The sequence below is a fragment of the Podarcis vaucheri genome, assembly GCF_965113315.1.
Source record: "Podarcis vaucheri genome assembly, chromosome: 14".
Classification (NCBI taxonomy): domain Eukaryota; kingdom Metazoa; phylum Chordata; class Lepidosauria; order Squamata; family Lacertidae; genus Podarcis; species Podarcis vaucheri.
Window position 1 is genome coordinate 27789365 of NC_138752.1, and position 20427 is coordinate 27809791.

The 20427-nt window shown below is 46.3% G+C and overlaps 3 protein-coding genes across 3 annotated transcripts in view; 1 reads left to right on the top strand and 2 right to left on the bottom strand.

Annotated features, from left to right (window-relative positions):
• Positions 1–2755: 2755 nt before the first annotated feature.
• LOC309519219 (uncharacterized protein) lies at positions 2756–4703 on the bottom strand (the record flags this gene model as incomplete). Its single annotated transcript, XM_082199991.1, has 3 exons — positions 2756–2969; positions 3275–4367; positions 4583–4703. 2 exons carry the CDS (start codon positions 4701–4703, stop codon positions 3346–3348), a joined length of 1143 nt encoding a protein of 380 aa, XP_082056117.1. The 3' UTR covers positions 2756–2969; positions 3275–3345.
• On the top strand, positions 4367–10205 carry FEM1B (fem-1 homolog B). Its single transcript, XM_082198955.1, has 2 exons — positions 4367–4949; positions 7634–10205. The coding sequence occupies exons 1-2, from the start codon at positions 4702–4704 to the stop codon at positions 9267–9269; spliced, it is 1884 nt and encodes a 627-aa protein (XP_082055081.1). The 5' UTR covers positions 4367–4701; the 3' UTR covers positions 9270–10205.
• A 2773-nt stretch (positions 10206–12978) lies between these two features.
• The window catches only part of ITGA11 (integrin subunit alpha 11), an 89905-nt gene continuing 82456 nt past the window's right edge, over positions 12979–20427 (bottom strand). The window contains exons 27-30 of the mRNA XM_082198320.1: positions 18795–18905; positions 17816–17911; positions 15992–16105; positions 12979–14542 (exon numbers count right to left, since the gene is read on the bottom strand). Coding sequence (XP_082054446.1) covers positions 14471–14542; positions 15992–16105; positions 17816–17911; positions 18795–18905 — 393 coding nt within the window. The 3' untranslated portion in view covers positions 12979–14470. The remainder of the gene's footprint in view (positions 14543–15991; positions 16106–17815; positions 17912–18794; positions 18906–20427) is intronic.

Below are 20427 nucleotides of genomic sequence, written 5' to 3' on the forward strand. Positions count from 1 at the left end.
GAGAAAAGGTCTGGTTAGTGTATATTTCTGTGCAACTATTAATGGCATGTGAGTGCTGCTAGGAAAATAAGGTTGGCAACATCTTAGCCCAGGCCCACCAAGACTCTTCCAACTTCCCTCTACAAAAAGTGTGGAGAACTAAAGGCAGAGTGGGGTGAATGTGGGTTTTGGGGCCAACCCCTCGCTAACTGTTCCACCCATTCCTTTTGTCTGGCTGGTGTCCTTTAAAATGCCTTTTGCTTCTCTGAATGGAGGATGGAGAGAGATGCCGGGGGGGGGGGAGTAGAAGCTTCTGACTTTTGCTAAGTGGCATGTAGCCACAGTTGCATCTGTTGCTCCAATTTCTAGCCCGCCCATCATGAAATCATAATCCCAAGGCAGGTTGCAACAATCAAACAAAATGCTGCCTCACTTTGCCTAATGGTAGGGTCATCCCTCACAACACAATAAGGCCTTCCAGGGGGTTGGACTAGATGACTCTCATGGCCCCCTCCAACTGTACGATTCTATTCTATTACGATTCTATTACGATTTCATTCTAATTGGAGCAGTCAGTCCTATGACCCAAAGCAACATTTCTGGCAGAGAGAAGCTGTATTCGCAGTATGTAGATCAAAAGCGTGGAAATCTTTTGAGCCTGTGCCCTGCATCTGTGACACAAGGTCTCTGCATGCCGGGCTGAACCTTTGAGTGATGGATTTGATGCCTCTCGGGATAATCACCATCAGATTATCCACCCTGGGAGATTAGGGGAAGATAAGGGAGCGGAGGGCTATGCACACATTGCTGGCATATAATGCCGCGAGGTCATTCTTTTTTTGCAATTTAGATCCAAGATGGTTTGAGGGGAAACACATCCAAGTGCAGTATTTCGTAAGAAGCAACAGGATAGATGCAGGATAGTATAGCTCATAACACAGATATGGGGTGTGGTTAATGCCATGTGAACACCACTTTCCAAAGCAACACTGGGCATGGAGAACATAAGAGCCTGATGGATCAGGCCAATGGCTGATCTAGTCTAGCATCCTGTTCTCACAGTAGCCAACGAGATGGCTGTGGGAAACCTGCAAGCAGGACTCGAGCACAACAACACTCTCCCCACCTGCAGGTTCCTGCATCTGGTTTTCAAAAGCATTACTCTCTCTGAAGGGTGAGGCAAAGCGTAGCCATCGTGGTTGGTAGCCACTGATGACCTTATCCTCTATGAATTTGTCCAAACATTTTTTAAAGCCATCCAAGTTCGTGGCCGTGACTGCCTCCTGCAGGAGCGAGTTCCATAGTTTGCACTGTGTGTACTAAACAGGATTGTGTAAACAGCCAGAGGCCAGAGGAACGGAGTAGGAGAATATACACAAATGCTGTGTTTCAGGAGGGCGACTTGTGCTCAGCATCCCTTCCTCCTGCTGCCACCTCTTTGATGCGCACCCCATCCAAAAAACCACATGGCACAACCAGGCCATTCCTCCCATGCATAATGCATGGCATTGCCCTTGCGCAGTTTCCACAGCTGGCAGCGGCTCCTGTTGCATGACTTCCAATTAACTATTAATTTTGTTGTTACTGAAACCATGGCAAAACAATTGCACCAAACAGGCCCTGGGTCCAATTAGAAGGATCACATTACTGACCGTGTCAGCTGGCTCCAGCAAATGACTAGTTCGTGACAATAGGTGGGTCCCCCTGAAAGCCTCAGGAAACAAGAGACCTGTGTCTGCAACAAGAAAGCGGGAGGGAGGGCTGTTGTGCAGTGGCAAAGCATTGGTTTTGCATGCAGAAGGTCCTGGGTTCAATCCCTGGCATTGTTAGATGGGGCTGGAGAGTCCCTTGGCCAAAACTTGGGGAGTCATTGCCAGTGAGTCTTGACAGTACTGAGCTAGATGGATTCATTGTTTGACTCTGTATAAGGCAGCTTCCTGTATTCCTAGGAGGAAGAGGAGCAATGCCACTAGCCAGTGTCTGCAGAAGGAACACAACTGCCTGTTCAAGGGGATACCAAACCTGTCCCCACTTCATTTGGCAGGTGCAAAGAGGTGGAGGTGTTTGTTTATACTGTGGTGGTCTCATAAAGCCAGCAAGGACCATTCCAGCATTCACCTGCCAGTTTCTCTCTTATTCTGACTTCCAAATCTTTTCTGGCACCTTCAAACCTTTAAGACAAATGTCTTTTAGACTTCTGACCACAGTAGCATATGGTTTAAAATGAGACACACATTTCCCTTTTTTACCCAAAATGATTTTAAGTGTTTGAAAGAGTGTGACTTGCCCTTGGAGGAGCCTTCTCTGCCTGCTGTGTTTTTGTGGGAGTCACTGCTCTGGGTGTGTCTGCTGACTGGATGGAAGCAAGCCCAAAGGAGGGGTGTACAGAGAAAAGCAAGCTTTACACTAATGTTTACACCAATGGATGGTTCTAGTTGAGGAAGCCAAATTTCTGAGTGTTCATTCCTCAGTTTACAGAACCGAGGAAGAGAGGAAGCTGCATTCTAGTCAAACCACTGATTCATCTGGCTCAATATTGTCCATACACTACAACTCACATTGCTGCCCCAGCAGATGTTGGCAAAGGCAGTAGCTTTCCAGGCTTTCAAGCAGGGTTCTGTCCCAGCCCTGTCTGGAGATGTTGGGGATTGTACCCGGGGCTACCTTTTGCATGCAATGAAAGCAAGCATTCTCTCCATAAGTAACAAGGTGTAGTGCCTGGCATTAGTGGAAAAATTTGCACAAAAACTTCAGAGTGCTGGGAGGGCAACAAAAATAAAGTTACTGGCAGCTGGTTTCATTTTACTACATACTCAAATGAACATCATGTAACATCATGTAACCTCTCCTCCACATTGTTAGGCTTTGGAATTCTTAGCGCCCCGCCCCCAGTCAATCTTTGGTTAAGTCGTGTGTTGTTAGAAGCCTTCCTTGTCCTTGGCTTTTGTATTCCATCATTGTGTGATTCCTGTCAAAACCTGCAGGCATCCCTGCAAATACGAAATACAGAGTTTAATCTCATGCTTATTGGACCTGCTGTAACAGATTGCTCTCAGCAGAATGCTGGGTTTAGCTGGTTCATATTTGCTTTTTATGTCATTTTTGGCACATATATCTCAATATGCTTGTATCTTGCTTTCCTTTTGTATATGTTTCCAAAAATAAAATAAAAAATATACAAAAACCAGTCAGCCTGGGAGGGCACTTATCCTGGATCTTTGCATAAAGAGAACATGAATAATATAGTACTGTAATAGGTTTATTGCAGCAGCAGCTTTCATAGACAACAGCTCACCTCATCAGATACATGTAGTCTTAGTCTATATAAAACGCTACAAGATTCTTTGTTGGTTTTGCTGCCCAGGCTCATTTCCTTCTATCTGTCCTGAATCTTCCAACATTCAGCTTCACTGGATGTCCATGAATTCTTCTGTGGTGAGAGCGGGAGAAAAGCTTCTCTCTCTCCACTTTCTCTACGCCACGCATGATTTTATTAACGTCGATCATGCCGCCTCTTGCTTGCCTTCTCTCTAAATTAAAAAGTCCGAAATGCGGCAACCTTTCTTCATAGAGAAGTCCCCCCACCCGCTTGGTCATTCTGTTTGCCCTTTTCCACCACATCCTTTTCAAATGAACACTCAGCAATTCGGCTTCCTCGACTAGAACCGTCCACTGGGGCAAACGCAGCGCGGCTCCAAAGGGGGTCCTTTGGGCACCTTGTTTGTTTTCCTCCCCAAAACCAAAACCAAAACTGGAATTCTCCTGGCAGAAATATGGAAACAGTCGAGCTCTGGCGGGCCCTTCCGGAAACGTGGCTCGAAGAAGAGAGGAGAGAAGGGCCAGAGCCATCCACGTGGCTTCCTTTCCCCCTCCTCCCTTCCCCCTCTTCCTCTCTCTTAGCCCAGCTAGCTGTCGGCGGCCCTGCTTGGCTACGGAACATTTCTCCCCCGGGCGGAGGTTCCCCAGTCCGGCTCCGATTCCAGGGGGACCGGCCTGGCCATTTCCGCTTCCGGGAGCCGAGGCGCAGGGAAGCTGGGAGGGAAGGAGGGAAGCGAAAGCCGGTCCGGCGGCCGCGAAGGGCACCTGCGGCGGCCCGTAGCCGCCTGCGCTCCCTCTCCCGCTGCCATCCTCCGTCGCCGCCAAGACCGGCGCTTGGCGAGCCTTCCGGGGAGCCGCCGCCGCACCGAGAGGCCTCCAGTCCAGCTTCCCGGGCACTTCGCAGAGGCCTTCCGGGGAGCCCGGCTGAGGGAATTGGCACCCCGGGGCCTTCGTCTGCCCCGCTCCCCGGGTTTGGGTTTGGGCTTCCGCGGGCGGCCGCCGCCTGAGGCAGGAGCTGCGGGCTCCAGCCTCGCCTGGAACTGCTGTGCGTGCGGACCCAGGCAGAGCCCCTCAGCCAGGGTCCCTTTTGAGCAGGAGGGGGCATCGCGGGGGGTCGGCTGAGCCTGCCCCAACCCCCAGTGAGCATGGGGTCTGGGGCTCTCAAAGGCAGGCGCTTGGGGGTGGCACAGCCGGCCTGAACAGTGTGCGGTGGTGGCGGGGAACGGCAGGACGACGAGAAGCCCCGGTGCCCCCCTTGACCCCACGGGGGTCGGCCCGCATGCACCTCCCCACTGCGGAGCCACGGAGGCGGAGGAGGCGGAGGAGGAAGATCCCGGCTTGGCCCTGGCGCCGGCTGGGGAGGTTGGCGGCTGGCGTTGGCGGTCCCGGGAGGAGCAGGCAGCCATGGAGAGCCTGGCGGGCTACGTCTACAAGGCGGCCAGCGAGGGGCGGGTGCTGACCTTGGCAGCCCTGCTCCTGAACCGCTCGGAGAGCGACATCCGCTACTTGCTGGGCTACGTCACCCACCAGGGTGGGCAACGGTCGACACCTCTCATCATCGCTGCCCGCAATGGGCACGCCAAAGTTGTGCGCCTGCTCCTGGAGCACTACCGTGTGCAGACCCAGCAGACTGGCACGGTCCGTTTTGATGGGTATGTACGTACACGTGTGGCATGTGGTCACAGAGGAGGCCTTGGGCTTCTTTCTAACAGGAGAAGATGGGATGGTTCTGTAGATTGATAAATTCAGCCTGGCTGTTGTGGTGCTTCCTTTCACTCAATGGAATATAGTAGGTTACATCATGCCTTCATTTGATTGGCATATGCTGTTTCTGTAAATGATCTTCCAAGAATCATAAAAGTGGAAGGAGCCGAAAGCAGCCTGCTGTGAGGCAAGACCTTCCCCTGGATCAATTTACGTAACCCTACCTGTGCTGGACCGTAAATAAAGAACAGGCACAATGCAGAAAGGTACCTGTATAGACCAACACTTTTGAGATGACTTTACCAACTAATTCCAGATGATGCTTCAGGAGAAGGTGCACACAGATATGTCCTCTCCTGCCAATCTCTAGCCAGCGCCTGGTCCTTTCTAATTTTTGCCATCGTATTGCAGTTGTGAGGACTAGGAATTCTTCCTTTCTCTCCTACATGCGGCAGTGGTTTGTAGACAACAGTGTGAGGAACAGTGAAAAATGAGTGGCATGAGTTATCTAGCCTACTGGAAAAGATACAGCTCATGGATTTGTTCAAAGTCCTGGTTAAATCTAATTCCCTTTAAGTACAGGGACATTGCTTGGATACATTGACCCCCTTCCTGTGTTACTTACACGAGGGACACTTCACCTGTTAAGAGGCAGAGGGATCCCACCACTGTCCTGTTATCAGAAGGTGACTTAACACACAGAGCCTCCATGTGAGTAATGCTTGGAGGCAGCTATTGACAAAGAGCCAAGGTAAAATCAGGAATATATTTAAAAAGTGGTTCAAAGGCCTCACATGAAAGATTTCAGATACATTTCAGCTCCATATGTCTTCCAAGGCGTGACAGTAATGCCAGTTGGGGTCTTAAGATGTATATTAGAATTCTAACTTTTGGAAGTAGTTCTTATTCTTCCCTAAGGCTATTGAGCCAAAGGGCAAGCACAGAGCATTTAAACATGTAAGGATCAACATTTCCCATATGCCTATCTACCTGGGAATGGGGTGCTTTAGCTTTTGCCAAAGGCACTTGATAATTTCTTTCTGTGACATCGCTGAGGAGGTTGCTGGGAGCTGTGGGACACGCCATCAGAGATCAGAGAGGGGAGCAGAGGCTGTACCAAACTTGTCTCTGCAGCCACACCTCCTAGCTGTCTGTTGTTCCTGTTGAAATGGACTAGGTATTATGATTGTGTTTCAGTTTCTGGTGAAGTTGACAGGATAGTAATCCCAACATAGCTCTAAAACTATACAGAAATGTTTTCTTTTGGAGATAATTAAACAGCTGAGAATATTTCTTTTGAAGACAGAAAGCCAACTCTGGGGGTTGTCATATGGGACTACTCATCATCAGATTTGGGATGGGGGAGAAGGACAGCTACTTTCTGCAGCCTACTTATTCTGCTGCCATTCCAGTTATATGAATTAGACTTTTGTGGATAAGTCCCTCCTAACTGAGTTTTGCTGGAGTACCTCATTCTAGATTACACTACAATGTAAGCCTCCTGAGATTCTGTGTTAGTCACTTGTTGATCTTAGATAGTTTGAAGAGGCTAGGCCACTGTTTGAGTCACTAGGGAGAACTCCAGAATCTCCCTTTTGAAAACAACTGACAGTGCTTGACACTGACGTGCAACGTAGGAGATGGTAAACAAATGGGTGGTAAAGAATATCCCTGTCCCAGCCTGCATAGGAGTCAAAGCAACAGCAACAACAAACATCCAAGGAAGCCATAGCTGTTGTAAAAATCCTCTGTTTCCCAGCCTCAGAATTATTTTGCGTGTTCTGCAGTAAGACTTCCTTCTTTCCTTTGAACTGCCTTTAAAACCAATTACTTCTTTGTTGTCCCAGCATGTTCTGACAAGAAGCTCCCTCTAAATATAAAAGCTGTAATTGATTTAAACACATTTGTCTGAAAAGTCTTTTGGCCTGGGGTTCTTTATTCAGGCGTGGTGAGATGCAACTGACAGGTTAAAACAGTTTGAAAAATTGCTTAAGGCTTTCTCCTGGGGTAGGCTGTGCAGTCCCAAGGCCAAAAGATGTTATCACTGCCCCATTTCTGCAACTGAATGTTTGGTAACTCCTTTTGCCTTCTCTTTACTAATATCTGAAATCACATTTGTCCAAGTGTCATGAGGGTTATCCCAAAGTATTTGGATACCTGTGACAAACTTTTACTACTAGGTGTATCCAAGATGGCAAACACTCTGTGTTCTCTTTAGTATGGCTGCTGAATGCAAATACCACCTCATTAGTTTTTTTTTAAAAACCCCTATATTCATTATTTTGGTCTAAGTCCTCCCTGTAGCTGTTAGAAAGCTCGAGGATTGGTTGCCATCTACTGCAGGGTTGAGATGAATCCTGCCTCAGTTACAGATTGGATTCTATACATGCTTTGGAAAATCATGCCCCCTTTGCTAGAAGTTGTACTCTCCTCCAAATTAGAAATTTCATTATGTGTAGTTGTCCAACTTTTCTGCCCACATCCAGCCACCCATTGTGAACCTAGCCCTTGCATTCCCTATCATTCTGAAATTCATTCACTCACTGACTCCGGACTGTTTTATAGGATATTATTTTGAAGATTTTTTCTTTAATTGCACCAATTTTAACATTCGGTCTCTTTCTTTCCACAGTTATGTCATCGATGGCGCCACGGCCCTGTGGTGTGCAGCTGGGGCTGGCCACTTTGAAGTCGTCAAGCTCTTGGTAAGCCACGGGGCCAACGTCAACCACACAACCGTGACCAACTCTACTCCGCTTCGCGCTGCATGCTTTGACGGCCGGCTTGACATTGTGAAGTACCTCGTGGAGAACAATGCCAACATCAGCATCGCCAACAAGTATGACAACACTTGCCTTATGATCGCTGCTTACAAAGGCCATGTGGACGTGGTGCGCTACCTTTTAGAGCAGCATGCGGACCCTAATGCCAAAGCACACTGTGGCGCGACAGCATTGCACTTTGCGGCGGAGGCTGGTCACCTGGAGATCGTCCGCGAGTTGGTGAAGTGGAAATCTGCCATGATGGTGAACGGCCATGGAATGACACCTCTGAAAGTGGCTGCCGAGAGCTGCAAGGCCGACGTTGTCGAGCTGCTGCTGGCGCACGCCGACTGCAACCGCAAGAGCCGGATAGAAGCTCTGGAGCTCCTGGGTGCCTCGTTTGCCAACGATCGAGAAAACTACGATATAATGAAGACTTACCACTATTTGTATTTAGCCATGCTGGAGCGGTACAGAGATAGCGAGAACATTATAGAGAAGGAGGTCCTGCCTCAGATAGAAGCCTACGGCAGCCGGACAGAGTGCCGGACTCCTCAAGAGCTGGAATCCATTCGGCAGGACCGGGACGCTCTCCACATGGAGGGCCTCATCGTCCGAGAACGAATTCTGGGCTCCGACAACATCGATGTCTCGCACCCCATCATTTACCGCGGTGCTGTTTACGCAGATAACATGCAGTTTGAGCAGTGCATCAAGCTCTGGCTTCACGCCTTGCGCTTGCGGCAGAAAGGCAATAGGAATACCCACAAGGACCTCCTCCGGTTTGCTCAAGTCTTCTCTCAGATGATACACTTGAACGAGCCGGTGAAAGCCAAGGACATTGAGAGCGTCTTGAGGTGCAGCGTCTTGGAGATAGAGCAAGGGATGGCCCGGGTCAAAAGCTCTCAGGATGCTGAGCTCCACACAGCCATGGACAACTACGAATGCAACATCTTCACCTTCCTGTATTTGGTGTGCATCTCCACCAAGACGCAGTGCAGGGATGAGGAGCAGTCGCGGATCAACAAGCAGATTTACAACTTGATCCACCTGGATCCCAGGACGCGAGACGGCTCTGGCTTGCTGCACCACGCCGTCAACTCTGGCACGCCGGTGGACGACTTCCACACCAATGACGTCTGCAGCTTCCCCAACGCACTGGTCACCAAGCTCCTCTTGGACTGCGGCGCTGACGTCAACGCTGTGGACAACGAAGGGAACACGCCGCTGCACGTCATAGTCCAGTACAACAGGCCCATTAGTGACTTCTTGACCTTGCACTCCATCATCATCAGCTTGGTGGAGGCCGGCGCTCATACGGACATGACGAACAAGCAGAAGAAGACCCCTCTCGACAAAAGTACCACCGGCGTGTCGGAAATCCTCCTGAAGACTCAGATGAAGCTGAGTCTGAAGTGCCTGGCTGCCCGAGCTGTGCGGGTTTATCACATCAGCTACCACAACCAGATCCCCAAAACACTAGAAGAATTTGTTGAATTCCACTAGCCACGCCAACGGGGTGGTGTCTCTTCCCTTCCCAGAAAGGTCAAACTCTTGTCAATAAAATACTGGGCAGAGCTTTACAAATCCCTTCTCCTCTCCTTTCTTTTTGGTAGCAGACACACACCAACCAGCCCCCTCGTAAACTGGCTAACATGGCTTTGATTTGCAAAAACCTGTCTTCCGACGGCAGAGCAAACAGGTTTCTTTTTTTCCTCTTAATGAACTGGGGCAGGGTGGAGAGTCAGACTCTAAAATGAGAATGAGTGTAAAATATTTTGATACTACGATGCACACGGGTTTTACCATTGACAGCCAAGAATGCTTTAAGCAGCTACCTGCAAAGAGGTTTTACATTTAATTAATTGAGCCAGCATGTTACCTATGCAGCAGTTTGGAAAGTCTTCTTGCGGGAGGGAAGAGGAGGAAGGGAAGAGAAAATGGAGAAGGATCTTATTGCTGGGATTTTATTAAAACATGCAAAGCAATCCAGGGAAATTTACTTCTCACCAGCCTGTTTTTAATGCCTTTCAGTTCCTACCAGAGTCATCATTAACATTTAGTTTTAATTTCTGCTTGCAATGAGATGAAAATAACTGATTGTTTGGCTACAGAAAAGGGAAATGCAGCTTGAAATTCAGATGTGTGAATGTGCTTGCCTCTCAGTACTTAAAATTACTAGTATTTATTTGGTTGTTGTTGAGGGGGGCAAAACAGGCATACCTCCTCAAATTCATTCTCATTTTTGCTGCTTTAAGATAAGTAGCATGCAGAAATAGTTTGCATTATTTGAGTATTGTTTTATGCGTGGTTCCCTGTCCCCGCTTCCCTCTGGTAAGATAAAACGTAAAGTGGTTAAGGCTGGATCTTAATCCCACACCTGAAATGATAACTGCTGCATTTCCTGAAATCTTCCAAGTAGCTGGCAAACAGGTTTTGTTTTTTTAAAAAATGAGCTTTTTAAAAATTAAAAACAAAAACAAAAAATGTTAGAAACCTGGCAGGGAAGGATCAGGGAAGAATAATTGTGTTGGCAGGACCCTGCCCTGAGAATCAGTTTCTGTCTTTTCACCCCTCTTCATTATGGAACTCTTTGGAAAAATAGATTCCACACCCACCTGCACACGTCCAAATCATCCTCTCTAAAGGCCATCTTTTAAATCACTCACAGTACCTTGATTGTATGAAGAATGTTTGACCTGTGAAAAACATCTCTCCTTGGCAGAAAACTTCAGCAGCCCAATGCCATTTTTTTTGACAGGTTACTGAAAACACTTCCCATGATTTTAAATTCTACTTTCTAACTGTCAACTGGGAAAAGAATGTTCTGCAGTCATTTTTTAAAAAAAACTGGAACAGAGAGTTCAAATAAAAAGGGGCATTCTGAGCACAGGTATGTGTGTTTGTATTACAAATAAAATCTTGAATGTGAAACTTAACCCTGATGTGTCCCGCTGAAAAGTGATTGGTAGCTGCTCTTGTGGGATGTTGGTAAGGAGCAGACCTCTCGTTTTATTGTAGTTTGATTAATGGACAAGTCGCTCAGCTAAGCTCTGACCTTCTGAGCCTTAAACAAATAAGTTGCCCAAATATTGTGGCGTTTGTGTGGATGATTTCATTCTGAACAGTCTGAAGTCCAGGTCATTCTGCATTTCAGCACGTTGTTCATGGGGCTTTGAGGGATGGCCAAATTATATTAATTCCTCCCGATGAGGTGCGGGAGAGGATGATTTAAAAGCTGCCAAAGCTTCCTCCTTTGTGAACACAAGCCCTTGTTTCCAAAACTCAAAATGCTGCTTTCCCCCCCTGAGAAGGTAAAAAAGAATGGCAGTGTGGTTGTAGTCACCAAAGTGTGAACTCTCAGATTCATGTTGTTGTCTCATTTTAATTTTGGGGTGCAAATAAGAAGCTTCGGGGCCAGTCCAAGCTGTTCAGCCTCTCTTGATACAGATAATGTTAATGTGGTTAGATGAAATGCCACCAGTTCTCCTGTTCTGTGAAATAACACACAAAGGTTCCTTTTCATAAGATTGATGCTGTACCTTGATTGGCAGCCTAGGAGCTGGACTTTGGCCTCTGCCAACAAAACAGTAGGCATGAGCTCTGTGAAACCTCCAGTTCTGACCAAGTCCCTGGTCTTCCAATACTGCAGGTTTCAATATTTTACTATATATATATATATATATATATATATATATATATATATATATAGTGTGTGTGTGTGTGTGCGTGTGTGTGTGTGTGTATAGTATGCATGCAACATAGAAACAGTAAATAATAACATTGCTACAAAATTGCAATATTAAACCACAGAATCATAGAATTGTAGCGTTGGAGGGGACCTTGAGGGTCAGCTAGTCCAACTGCCTGCAGCACAGAATAAAAACGAATTCATAAAGAGATAGGCAGCGTTCAACCTTATAGGTCAGGGAAACCCTGGTTAAAATGCTAGGTCTTTACAAGACGTCTGAAGCAGCTGATGGCTGCTGTTTCATGCACGGCAAAGAGAAAGACCTTCCATAATTACAGGGGCAGTAGTGGAAAATGCCCTTTTTTGTGTCACTGCCCTATGATGTTCCACAGAGTGGAATTTCCCCATACGATCTAAGTGACACCACAGGTCTCTACAGGGGCAGGCGATCTTTCAGGTTGGCTAGCCTTGAGCTCTTCAAGGCTCTATTTTTTAACAAGATTTTTTTTTAAAATGTGCACATCCCCCTTCACAGAGCATAAACATGCCTGCAGAAGGAGGCAGCCTTACAGATGCTGACAGTGTGGATTATTGCAATGCTACATACTCTACCCACCCTTGTAAGTTCAATTGCTAAAAGGCCTGGGGGAGGGAAGGAGGGATATGGGAGCTTTGTATCCTAATCTGGGCAGCATCTGTCTCTTTGGAATACTCTGGAAAACAAACCATGAAGTCAAACGAGCTCAGTGGGAGAAGCAGAAAGCAAAATTGATGGTCTTTGTCAAGCTGGTCTCCTCCAGATGTTGTGGACTACAACTCTCATTAGTCACATGGTTCCCCCCTCCCCAAACAAACAAACAAAAAACTCCCAAGGATGACTGGGTGCTTTGATTTGGAATGTGTCGTAGGGGGTATATTGGGTTTTAAAAGACAGCTGGTGGTTTCGAGGCAGTGAGCTTGTTGCTAAGAAGATTCAAGCGAGCGAGGGAGGGAAAGAAAGCTGGCATGTTGTCACTAGGAGAAAGAGCACGGAAAGGTCGAGAACCCTTTTAGAATTTTGTACCTGAGCTCTGATCTAGCAGCTGTGGAGCAGTAGTTACGTAACTGGGGTTTGCTTTCCTGAAGGAAACGTTTGCTGGTGAATTGAACCAGACAGATTTCTAGTGCTTTGGGAGATTCCCGGGGTCAAATGCGTCCTGTCTCTGCTTCCCTGTGAGAGCAATTTTGCACTGCCAACACTTCAGTTAAGTGTCTGGGTTATGACAACTAAAAATAGCTGCAGCTATGTTAATGTCAGGCTGCTCCTAATGCAGCCTTCACCAACCTGGTGCCCTCCATCTGTTTTGGTTTACAATTCCTATCTGCCCCAGACAGCAAAGTCACGGTGACAGGCTGGTGGGAGCTGTGATCCAAAACACCTAATGAATGTCAGTGTGCATTTGGGTTTTCTCCAACCAAGAGGCAAAATTCCTAGTTCCTTTAAAAAACCCAAACACGTCTTAGACAAATGACTGCATCTGAAACTTTCACTTTAAAAAGTTTTAATTTTCTTTTTACAAAATCCCACAAACCACAATCTACTACTACAGCATTTTACATAGGTTACTGCATTCGGTGGAACTGATTTCTCATTAATATTCACAATAGCATAAATAATTTTATTATGCAAAAGAAACAAAAAGGGTCAAATTAAAACATTTCCATCGTATAAAAGTATATACACATATAGTACATATTTCCCATGTGTTGCTTTTTTGGAAATTGCACAACTTGAGGGGGAAACACTTCAAACTGGTTTGTTTTAGTCGACTTTAAAAACAAGAAAGGTAAACATTTTCAGAAAAAGTATATACAGCTGAGGATTGAAGGCTTGCATTAAGGTGCTTACAATTGTCAGTATCTGTGTTCAGTGCATTAAAAGAAGGCAATAAAGATCTCTCTCTTCAACTGCTCCATTTAGAGACTGGGAGAGGCACCGCAGAGTGGCGGACGGTCTGGCTCTGAGCTGGGCATGTATCCTGCACCCACCCCTTTGGAATGAATGGGAGTTTCAGGTACAGAATAAGTGCCCAGTGCGTTATCTCCTGCTTGGGCTCTTCATAAACATTTGGTGTAGAGCATTGGATAAGAATCTAGTAACTTTTTTGATTCATAGATAAACATACGGTGCCCCTTACTTGCGGCAGTCCCTTTCTTCTGACAATTAAGGGAATAGCTAGAGAACATGTGTCCCCACCTGCAAGTTAACTTCTGTTTCATTCAAGTCACCCAGCCTCTTACATGTTTTATGGATAACATGAATGGATCTCGCTTTTTAAAGCATTAACTCGCTACAGAGTCCTCTGGTCCAGAAAGAACCTCCTGTCCTCAAATGATTTCAAATGCTGCACTATTTTGTAAAGGCAACGTCATTTGTTTCAAAGGCATGCTGTGTTGATATCTCAACTTCTTGAAGACCACCTGTGCAGAATATATTGGTCTGGTTTGTTCTCCCATGGCATCTTGAATAAGCAGTTGCTGTAAAAAGAATATGTGAAGACCCATTACAAGTTTGCTGCTGCTGGTATCCATGCAGATCCATTTTTTTTCCCTTTTTTCTGGTGGGGTGGAAAGCTTTCCCCAGTGAGATATGTTTGTGCCATGAATGGATAAAAAGGACTGGAGCTCAGAGTCTTTTAAGATCACTGCAGAGCTATTCTTGCATGGTAGTTGTCTGCCTCGTGGAGCCAAGATTTGTCATTTTTAAGAAAGCGATGGCCACTGAAGGGTCCCTTGTCCCTGTAAATTTACTCTCCTGGCCGTTGCTGCATAGCTTCCAGTGTCTTAGGCTGAAGGAAGCAATTAAAACCAGTTTGAAGTCCCTTTTTAGCCAGCTGCATCTTGCCCCTTGCAGGTAACACTGAGCAGTTGGGGTTGCTTTCATGAGAAGAGGTGGAAGGGGTAGTGAGGGATCTCATCATTGCAAAGGAAACTTGGCTCTGAGGAGCCAAGTGAGTCACTTAGGGAGATGGAAGCCTCAGTCCAAGTCCTTGGTGTTCTGGTTCTGGGCTGCATCTCTCTTGCGGTTAGCACTTTTAAAAAAGCCAAGCTGCAGGAAAAGGAAGATAAAGAAAAACCCACCATTAATTTATATGCCTGGCATTAACAGCAGTATTGATAGGTCACATGTAGCTGAGGCTCCCTGCCTCTTCCAGCTGCATCTCAAACTCAGGACTCACTTATATTTCTGCTTGGCCTGTATTTTGACTGTATCATGTCTCAATCCATTCCCTTGGGTCTGAGAGCTTTTCTTGTAATTCTGTAGCTGCACCTTGTGAAAATCCAATTGCACCTGCCAAATCAGGTCTTCCACCTTGTGGAAAATCCAAAAGGAGATTTTGCTTAAATGAGTTCAGTATAGCAGGTAAGATCGCATTTTCACGAGGTACAGCTGTAGAAGGATGAGAAAAGCTCTCGGACCTGGGGGAATTGATGGGTACACATTATGGTCAGAATATAGAACAGGCAACAATGTGGACGAGCCCAAACTCACAAATCATTACGTGACATCATGGCATTAGTTTGTTTATTAAGACATATCCTATCTCAGTGACTTCAGACTGACTTACAACTGAATAAAGAAATATGCAAATGCATAAAAGGGCAAACATTGAACTAGGTGGGAGGCAACAAAACAAAACAAAACCCAATCAGCTGAGACTCTGCCTGTTACATGGCTCATATAGCAATCCTAGTTGTTAAACAAGGAAAAGGCCAAATGTTTAGCAGTGTGACTAATTTTCATGGAAATGAATTTATTGCTTTAATGGTAGGAATAGAGGGTAATGATTTTTGTTGATGGATTATTTTAAAAACTCCTACTCTTGTCTTGAGAGCCAGTGTGGTGTAGTGGTTAAGAGCGGTAGTCTCGTAATCTGGGGAACCGGGTTCGCGTCTCTGCTCCTCCACATGCAGCTGCTGGGTGACCTTGGGCTAGTCACACTTCTCTGAAGTCTCAGATCACTCACCTCACAGAGTGTTTGTTGTGGGGGAGGAAGGGAAAGGAGAATGTTAGCCGCTTTGAGACTCCTTAAAGGGAGTGAAAGGCGGGATATCAAATCCAAACTACTACTACTACTACTACTACTACTACTACTATTCTTCTTCTTCTTCTTCTTCTTCTTCTTCTTCTTCTTCTTCTTCTTCTTCTTCTTCTTCTTCTTCTTCCCACCGAAAGGGCAGTTGGCAGACAATGACTTCATATATAAAGCTGTTTTTGGTGAGGAACATCTTTCATCCATTGGGGTCCCCATTGCCAGTTTTCAGCCTTCCCCAATCTGGTGCCCTCCAGCTGTTTTTGCACTACAACTCCCATCAGGCCAAGGGGTGGTTGGAGCAGTGGCAGACTTTGGGAGGCGGGTCTCAGATATGAGCAGCACCCTTGTGTGACACTGTGTGACCATTACAGCATAGTTGTGGTGCCCCCATGGCTCAACTCCCAGTGCAACCAAACTGGTCGTGCTCCCCTAAATGCACCTCTGGTAGGAGAGGGACTCACCTTCCACAGCGCCAACACAAGGAGGGCCAACAGGAGGAGACCACCTAAGGTGCTCCCAATGATGATCCAGATGGGGATTTGGGACTCCTCTATCTTTGAGATTTCAAACATGACCTGCAAGAGGAATACACAACAAGAACATTTGAAACTTTGGGGGGAAACCTTCCGAGGGTGAGAGCTGCCTGACAGTGGAATGGATGACCTCAGAAGGTGGTGGACCCTCCTTCATTTGAGGTTTCTAAACAGAGGTTGGACGGCCACTTGTCAGGGATTCTTTAGCTGTGATTCCTGCATTGTAGGGAAGTTGCACTAGATTACCCATGGCTTCTTTTCCAATTCTATGATTCTACCAACTGGCTCTTCAAATGGAACCCCCCTCAACTTTTAACCCCCTTTGCATCCAAAAAGAAGAAGGGTGACGGGTGTGATTTGTATGGAATTGAAAAAGAAGAAACAAGTTTGGTTATATATGTTTGGGTTCACTCTGCAGAAGTGTGCCCATGACAAGAACATACTGACGTCTGCTGCCGGCAGAGGGCACCAGCGCCCCACTTTTCAACGACATTTCAGAAATGAAGAGCATGCCATAATGTTCTTCCGCTCTGTGTCGTATATGCATTTATTTATCTCTTCTTCCAGGGCTGCAAGCACAAGTCTATTCAAGAGCATGAGGGGCCCTCATTGGGGCCTAATTCTGAAGGAGAGATGCTGGATGCAAAAGCTGCAGTTTATCCCTGTTGGGTTAAACTGGATTTGCAACTGCTGCTTTCAGATAAGGGCAACAGAGCAGGACCCAGTCATTGCTGTTCTGCTCTGAACGGCTAGTGGATCAGGAACTTTGCTTCCAGATTCCTGGAATCCAGATGACATTCTGCAGCCCAGTGGGCAATTCCAGATATGGGGGGTGGGGGTGGGGGTGGGGAAGAGACAATTTTAATTCGGACTACGGCTTAGCAGGAAAGGATTAAATGTTTCCTGCCCTCTTGACACAGTTTAAAGGGTAGCAGGAGAAAACTGATAGAAAGGCAATGCTATTTGGAAAGGGAAGGTTAAAGTGAGAGTTAATTGCTAGACAGGAGAGACAAACCCCAGAGAAGGAAATGGCTGGAGCACTCTATACAGGCCAGAACCAGCCCGAAACCCACAGGAAAGCTGCATGATGGGTCATCTGGGGAAATTGCACAGCTGTTTCATTGCTTTTTTTTTTTAAGTCAGTTTTTCTGAGCTCTGGGTGGGGAGGCAGACGCTGAACAGGGAAAGCACGAGAAGATGTTTCGTCCATGACTATTTGCCCTGTAAAAAATGAGTGAACAAAGCATGGCTATTTCACACTATGTGTCTGGGTGTAGATGCAACCTGAAATGTTACATTGGTAACTGAAAGCAAAGATGATTTGCCCTTCCCCAATTGCTGTCTAAACCCAATGGCAAATTTTGTTGCCATCAAATTAGGAGACAAAATAGTCTGAGAGGAGAGAAGAGGCAAGCCAAGAGATGCAGTTCACTTATGGATGAAAAACCGTATCTTTGACTGCAGGCTGCTGGGTTCCTTTGAACCCACTTAGCAGCAATTTCAGAAGCAAGTTTTCCTTCTTCCCAATAAATCCATCACCCCCACGACATACCACACTTCTCCAAACACAAATTCCAGGTCCGGTGGGTACCATTACTTGCCCACGTTGCTTGTGGCCTCCCAGAACACGAGGGTTTGAACATGTGCTGCAATTCCTGCATGGCAGTGGGGTTGGACTAGATGTCCCTTTGGGTCCCTTCCAATGCTACAGTTCTATGAGACCTGATGAGCACCTGTGGCCAAGCTACTCACCTGCCGACTGGGATCGTCCTCTCTGAAGACGAAGGCACTGCGGAACCCTCTCTGCAGTACGGCGTTAATCACAAATCTCAGCGACTTGAATTTCATCTTGAAAAGACAGGGCAAGATAAGAGTCACAAGAGGGGGCTCAGCAGTGGACAGTTCAGCTATTCGGTTACTTGGCTTGTTTGGGGGGCCTTTTCACTGATCTGAGCAAACCAGGGGTTGTGTCATTTGTAAGAGCAGCACCCTTTCCTGCCTGGAATGTTTCAAGTGATACACCAGGGAAAATAACTTTTCTGTGCCGCAGCATCACTCCCTTGATGTCTGCCCTGAGACCTTCAGGTAAAGGGCGGTATACAAATTTAATAAATAAAATAATAATCATCATGTCTGTCCAAAAGCAGGTGGAGACCCAAGCTTGGGAAACCCTGTTTGAAACAGTTGTCCTAAATTGTTTTTAACTGATAATTTAGTTGTTTTATTCTTTTTGTAAACCACTTTTAGGCTTTTTTAAAAAAATAAAACAGATAAAAACAATTTATTGAAGGGTATGTATAAATAAATAAAGAACAGAAAATCAAGCTGGCTGGCTTTATGAGGTGTTAAAAATAACACTTTTCTTTAAACCAGGGAGAGTCTCACCCAGCACTCATCTTAGTGAAAAAGAGGTAACAGATGTTCCTGGCTTGACCTAATTCTTTCATTATTTGGTGTAATTAGCAAATGGTGTTGATGTGGCACTCAAGGGGATGACAAATCTTGTTTCCCAGCTACGTAGAGAGGGAGGATTCCATTGGGGACGGGCGGAGAATGACTAGCAGCTGAAAAAGCTGGCGAGAAAAGAGGAAGTTTGAAAACCGCCTCGTGGCCCAACTCCCTGGAGTCAGGGGCTAGCTCGGGAGACAGCCGAGCAGCAAAAGCACAATAATCTGCCAGCCTTCAATGGGGATAGCGCTGTAAACTCCACCGATTGCTGACTCGCCCTTACAGCTCTCAGTGACTTCATCCACAGATTTCCATGCAAGAGGAAGCTGACTTCTCCATTGGCAGCCAGATTTACACTGCAGTCTATGGATATCACATCAGAATTACTGTAGTTCTGGAAGGAGTAAAAAAGAAAAGAAAAATGGAGTTAGAAGTGGAGAGGGCCAGAACGAAGCTCATTCTTCCCACTTGGAAGTAGGACCAAAGGTTGACTACTGCAGTTGTCTGGGCAGGTGGGTGACCACCACTGGGCATTCACTTGAATTTGCTGCATCCACAATGAGGAGGTCGGATCCTGCTCATACTGGATGAAAGGCAGCACTTTTTCTTTTCTTTTAGCTGCACAGTGTTTCTCAACCTGTGGGTCCCCAGATGTTGTTGGACTACATCTCCCATCATTCCTAGCCAGCATGACCAGTGGTCAGGGATGATGGGCGTTGTAGTCCAACAACATCTGGGGACCCACAGGTTGAGAACAGGGCAGATAAAAGGAAGTTCTTCATAGTTAAACTATGGAACTCACTCCCACATGAGGCAGTGACCAACTTGGTGTCAGGCTTGAGGAATCCTCTCCCTCCCCCCATGGCACCAAGAAGCAGGGAGGAAACAAGGAAGTTCTTACTTATGATTTGGCCAGTTATTATGGTGCTGCCCAGGACTGACCTGCTGGGGGCCTGAAGGGCCCAGCCCTGCTTCTCTCTACCTGGCTTGGGGCGGGCCTGGCAGGCTCCATAAAGGAGTGCTGCTGCTGCTGCTGCTGCTGCGGGACAGAGAGGGCTCCATTTTTGTTTTGTTTTGTTTTCAAATTGCTTTTATTTTTTATCTGTGTCATTTTTAATTGTGATTGATATTAATGCTGTATTCTTAGTTTTAGTTTTTATGATTTATGTGGAAATTGTTTTCCATTTGGCTGTGTATTTTTTTGATGTGTTTTGTTTATTGTTAATGGCTTTTGTTATGTTGGTAATTATGTAAATCCGATCATGTCGTAAGTCACCTTGAGCATTGTTTTTAGCTATGGAAAGGGGGTATACAAATAAAATGATGATGATGATGATGAAAGACAAAGAAATCCAGTCATTCGTCAGTGATGGAGTTGCTTGCACTGAGCTACTCCTCCTTCCCTTCTAACAACGACACCTGCTTCTACGGCATCCGCCCATGGCCAACTGTCACCGTGTCCTTTGTTCTTAACAAATGTCGCATTTTGGGAGAAGGGGGGTCAGTTATGCTGTCCAGTGACGTATCATCTAGCTGCTCTGTCTCCCCTCCATCTTCTCCTAACACCCCATAACTCTTCTGTTCGCCTGTCTCTGAGCTGTTATCTTCATCAAAGCCCTGCTGTAATTTGAGACTGCCTTCCTCTTCCCTGGAAGCTACAGGAGAACATCTACCACTCTTCGTCCTCTTCAGTCCAGTCCCTGACACTTGGATGGATCTAAAAGAGGACTGGACAAATTCATAGAGGAGAAGGCTATCCATGGTTGCTAGCCACTCTGCTATGTTCTACCTCCTCTCAGAGGCAGTAATGCTTCTAAATACAGTGGTACCTTGGGTTAAGAACCTAATTCATTCTGGAGGTCCATTCTTAACCTGAAGCTGTTCTTAACCTGAAGCACCACTTTCGCTAATGGGGC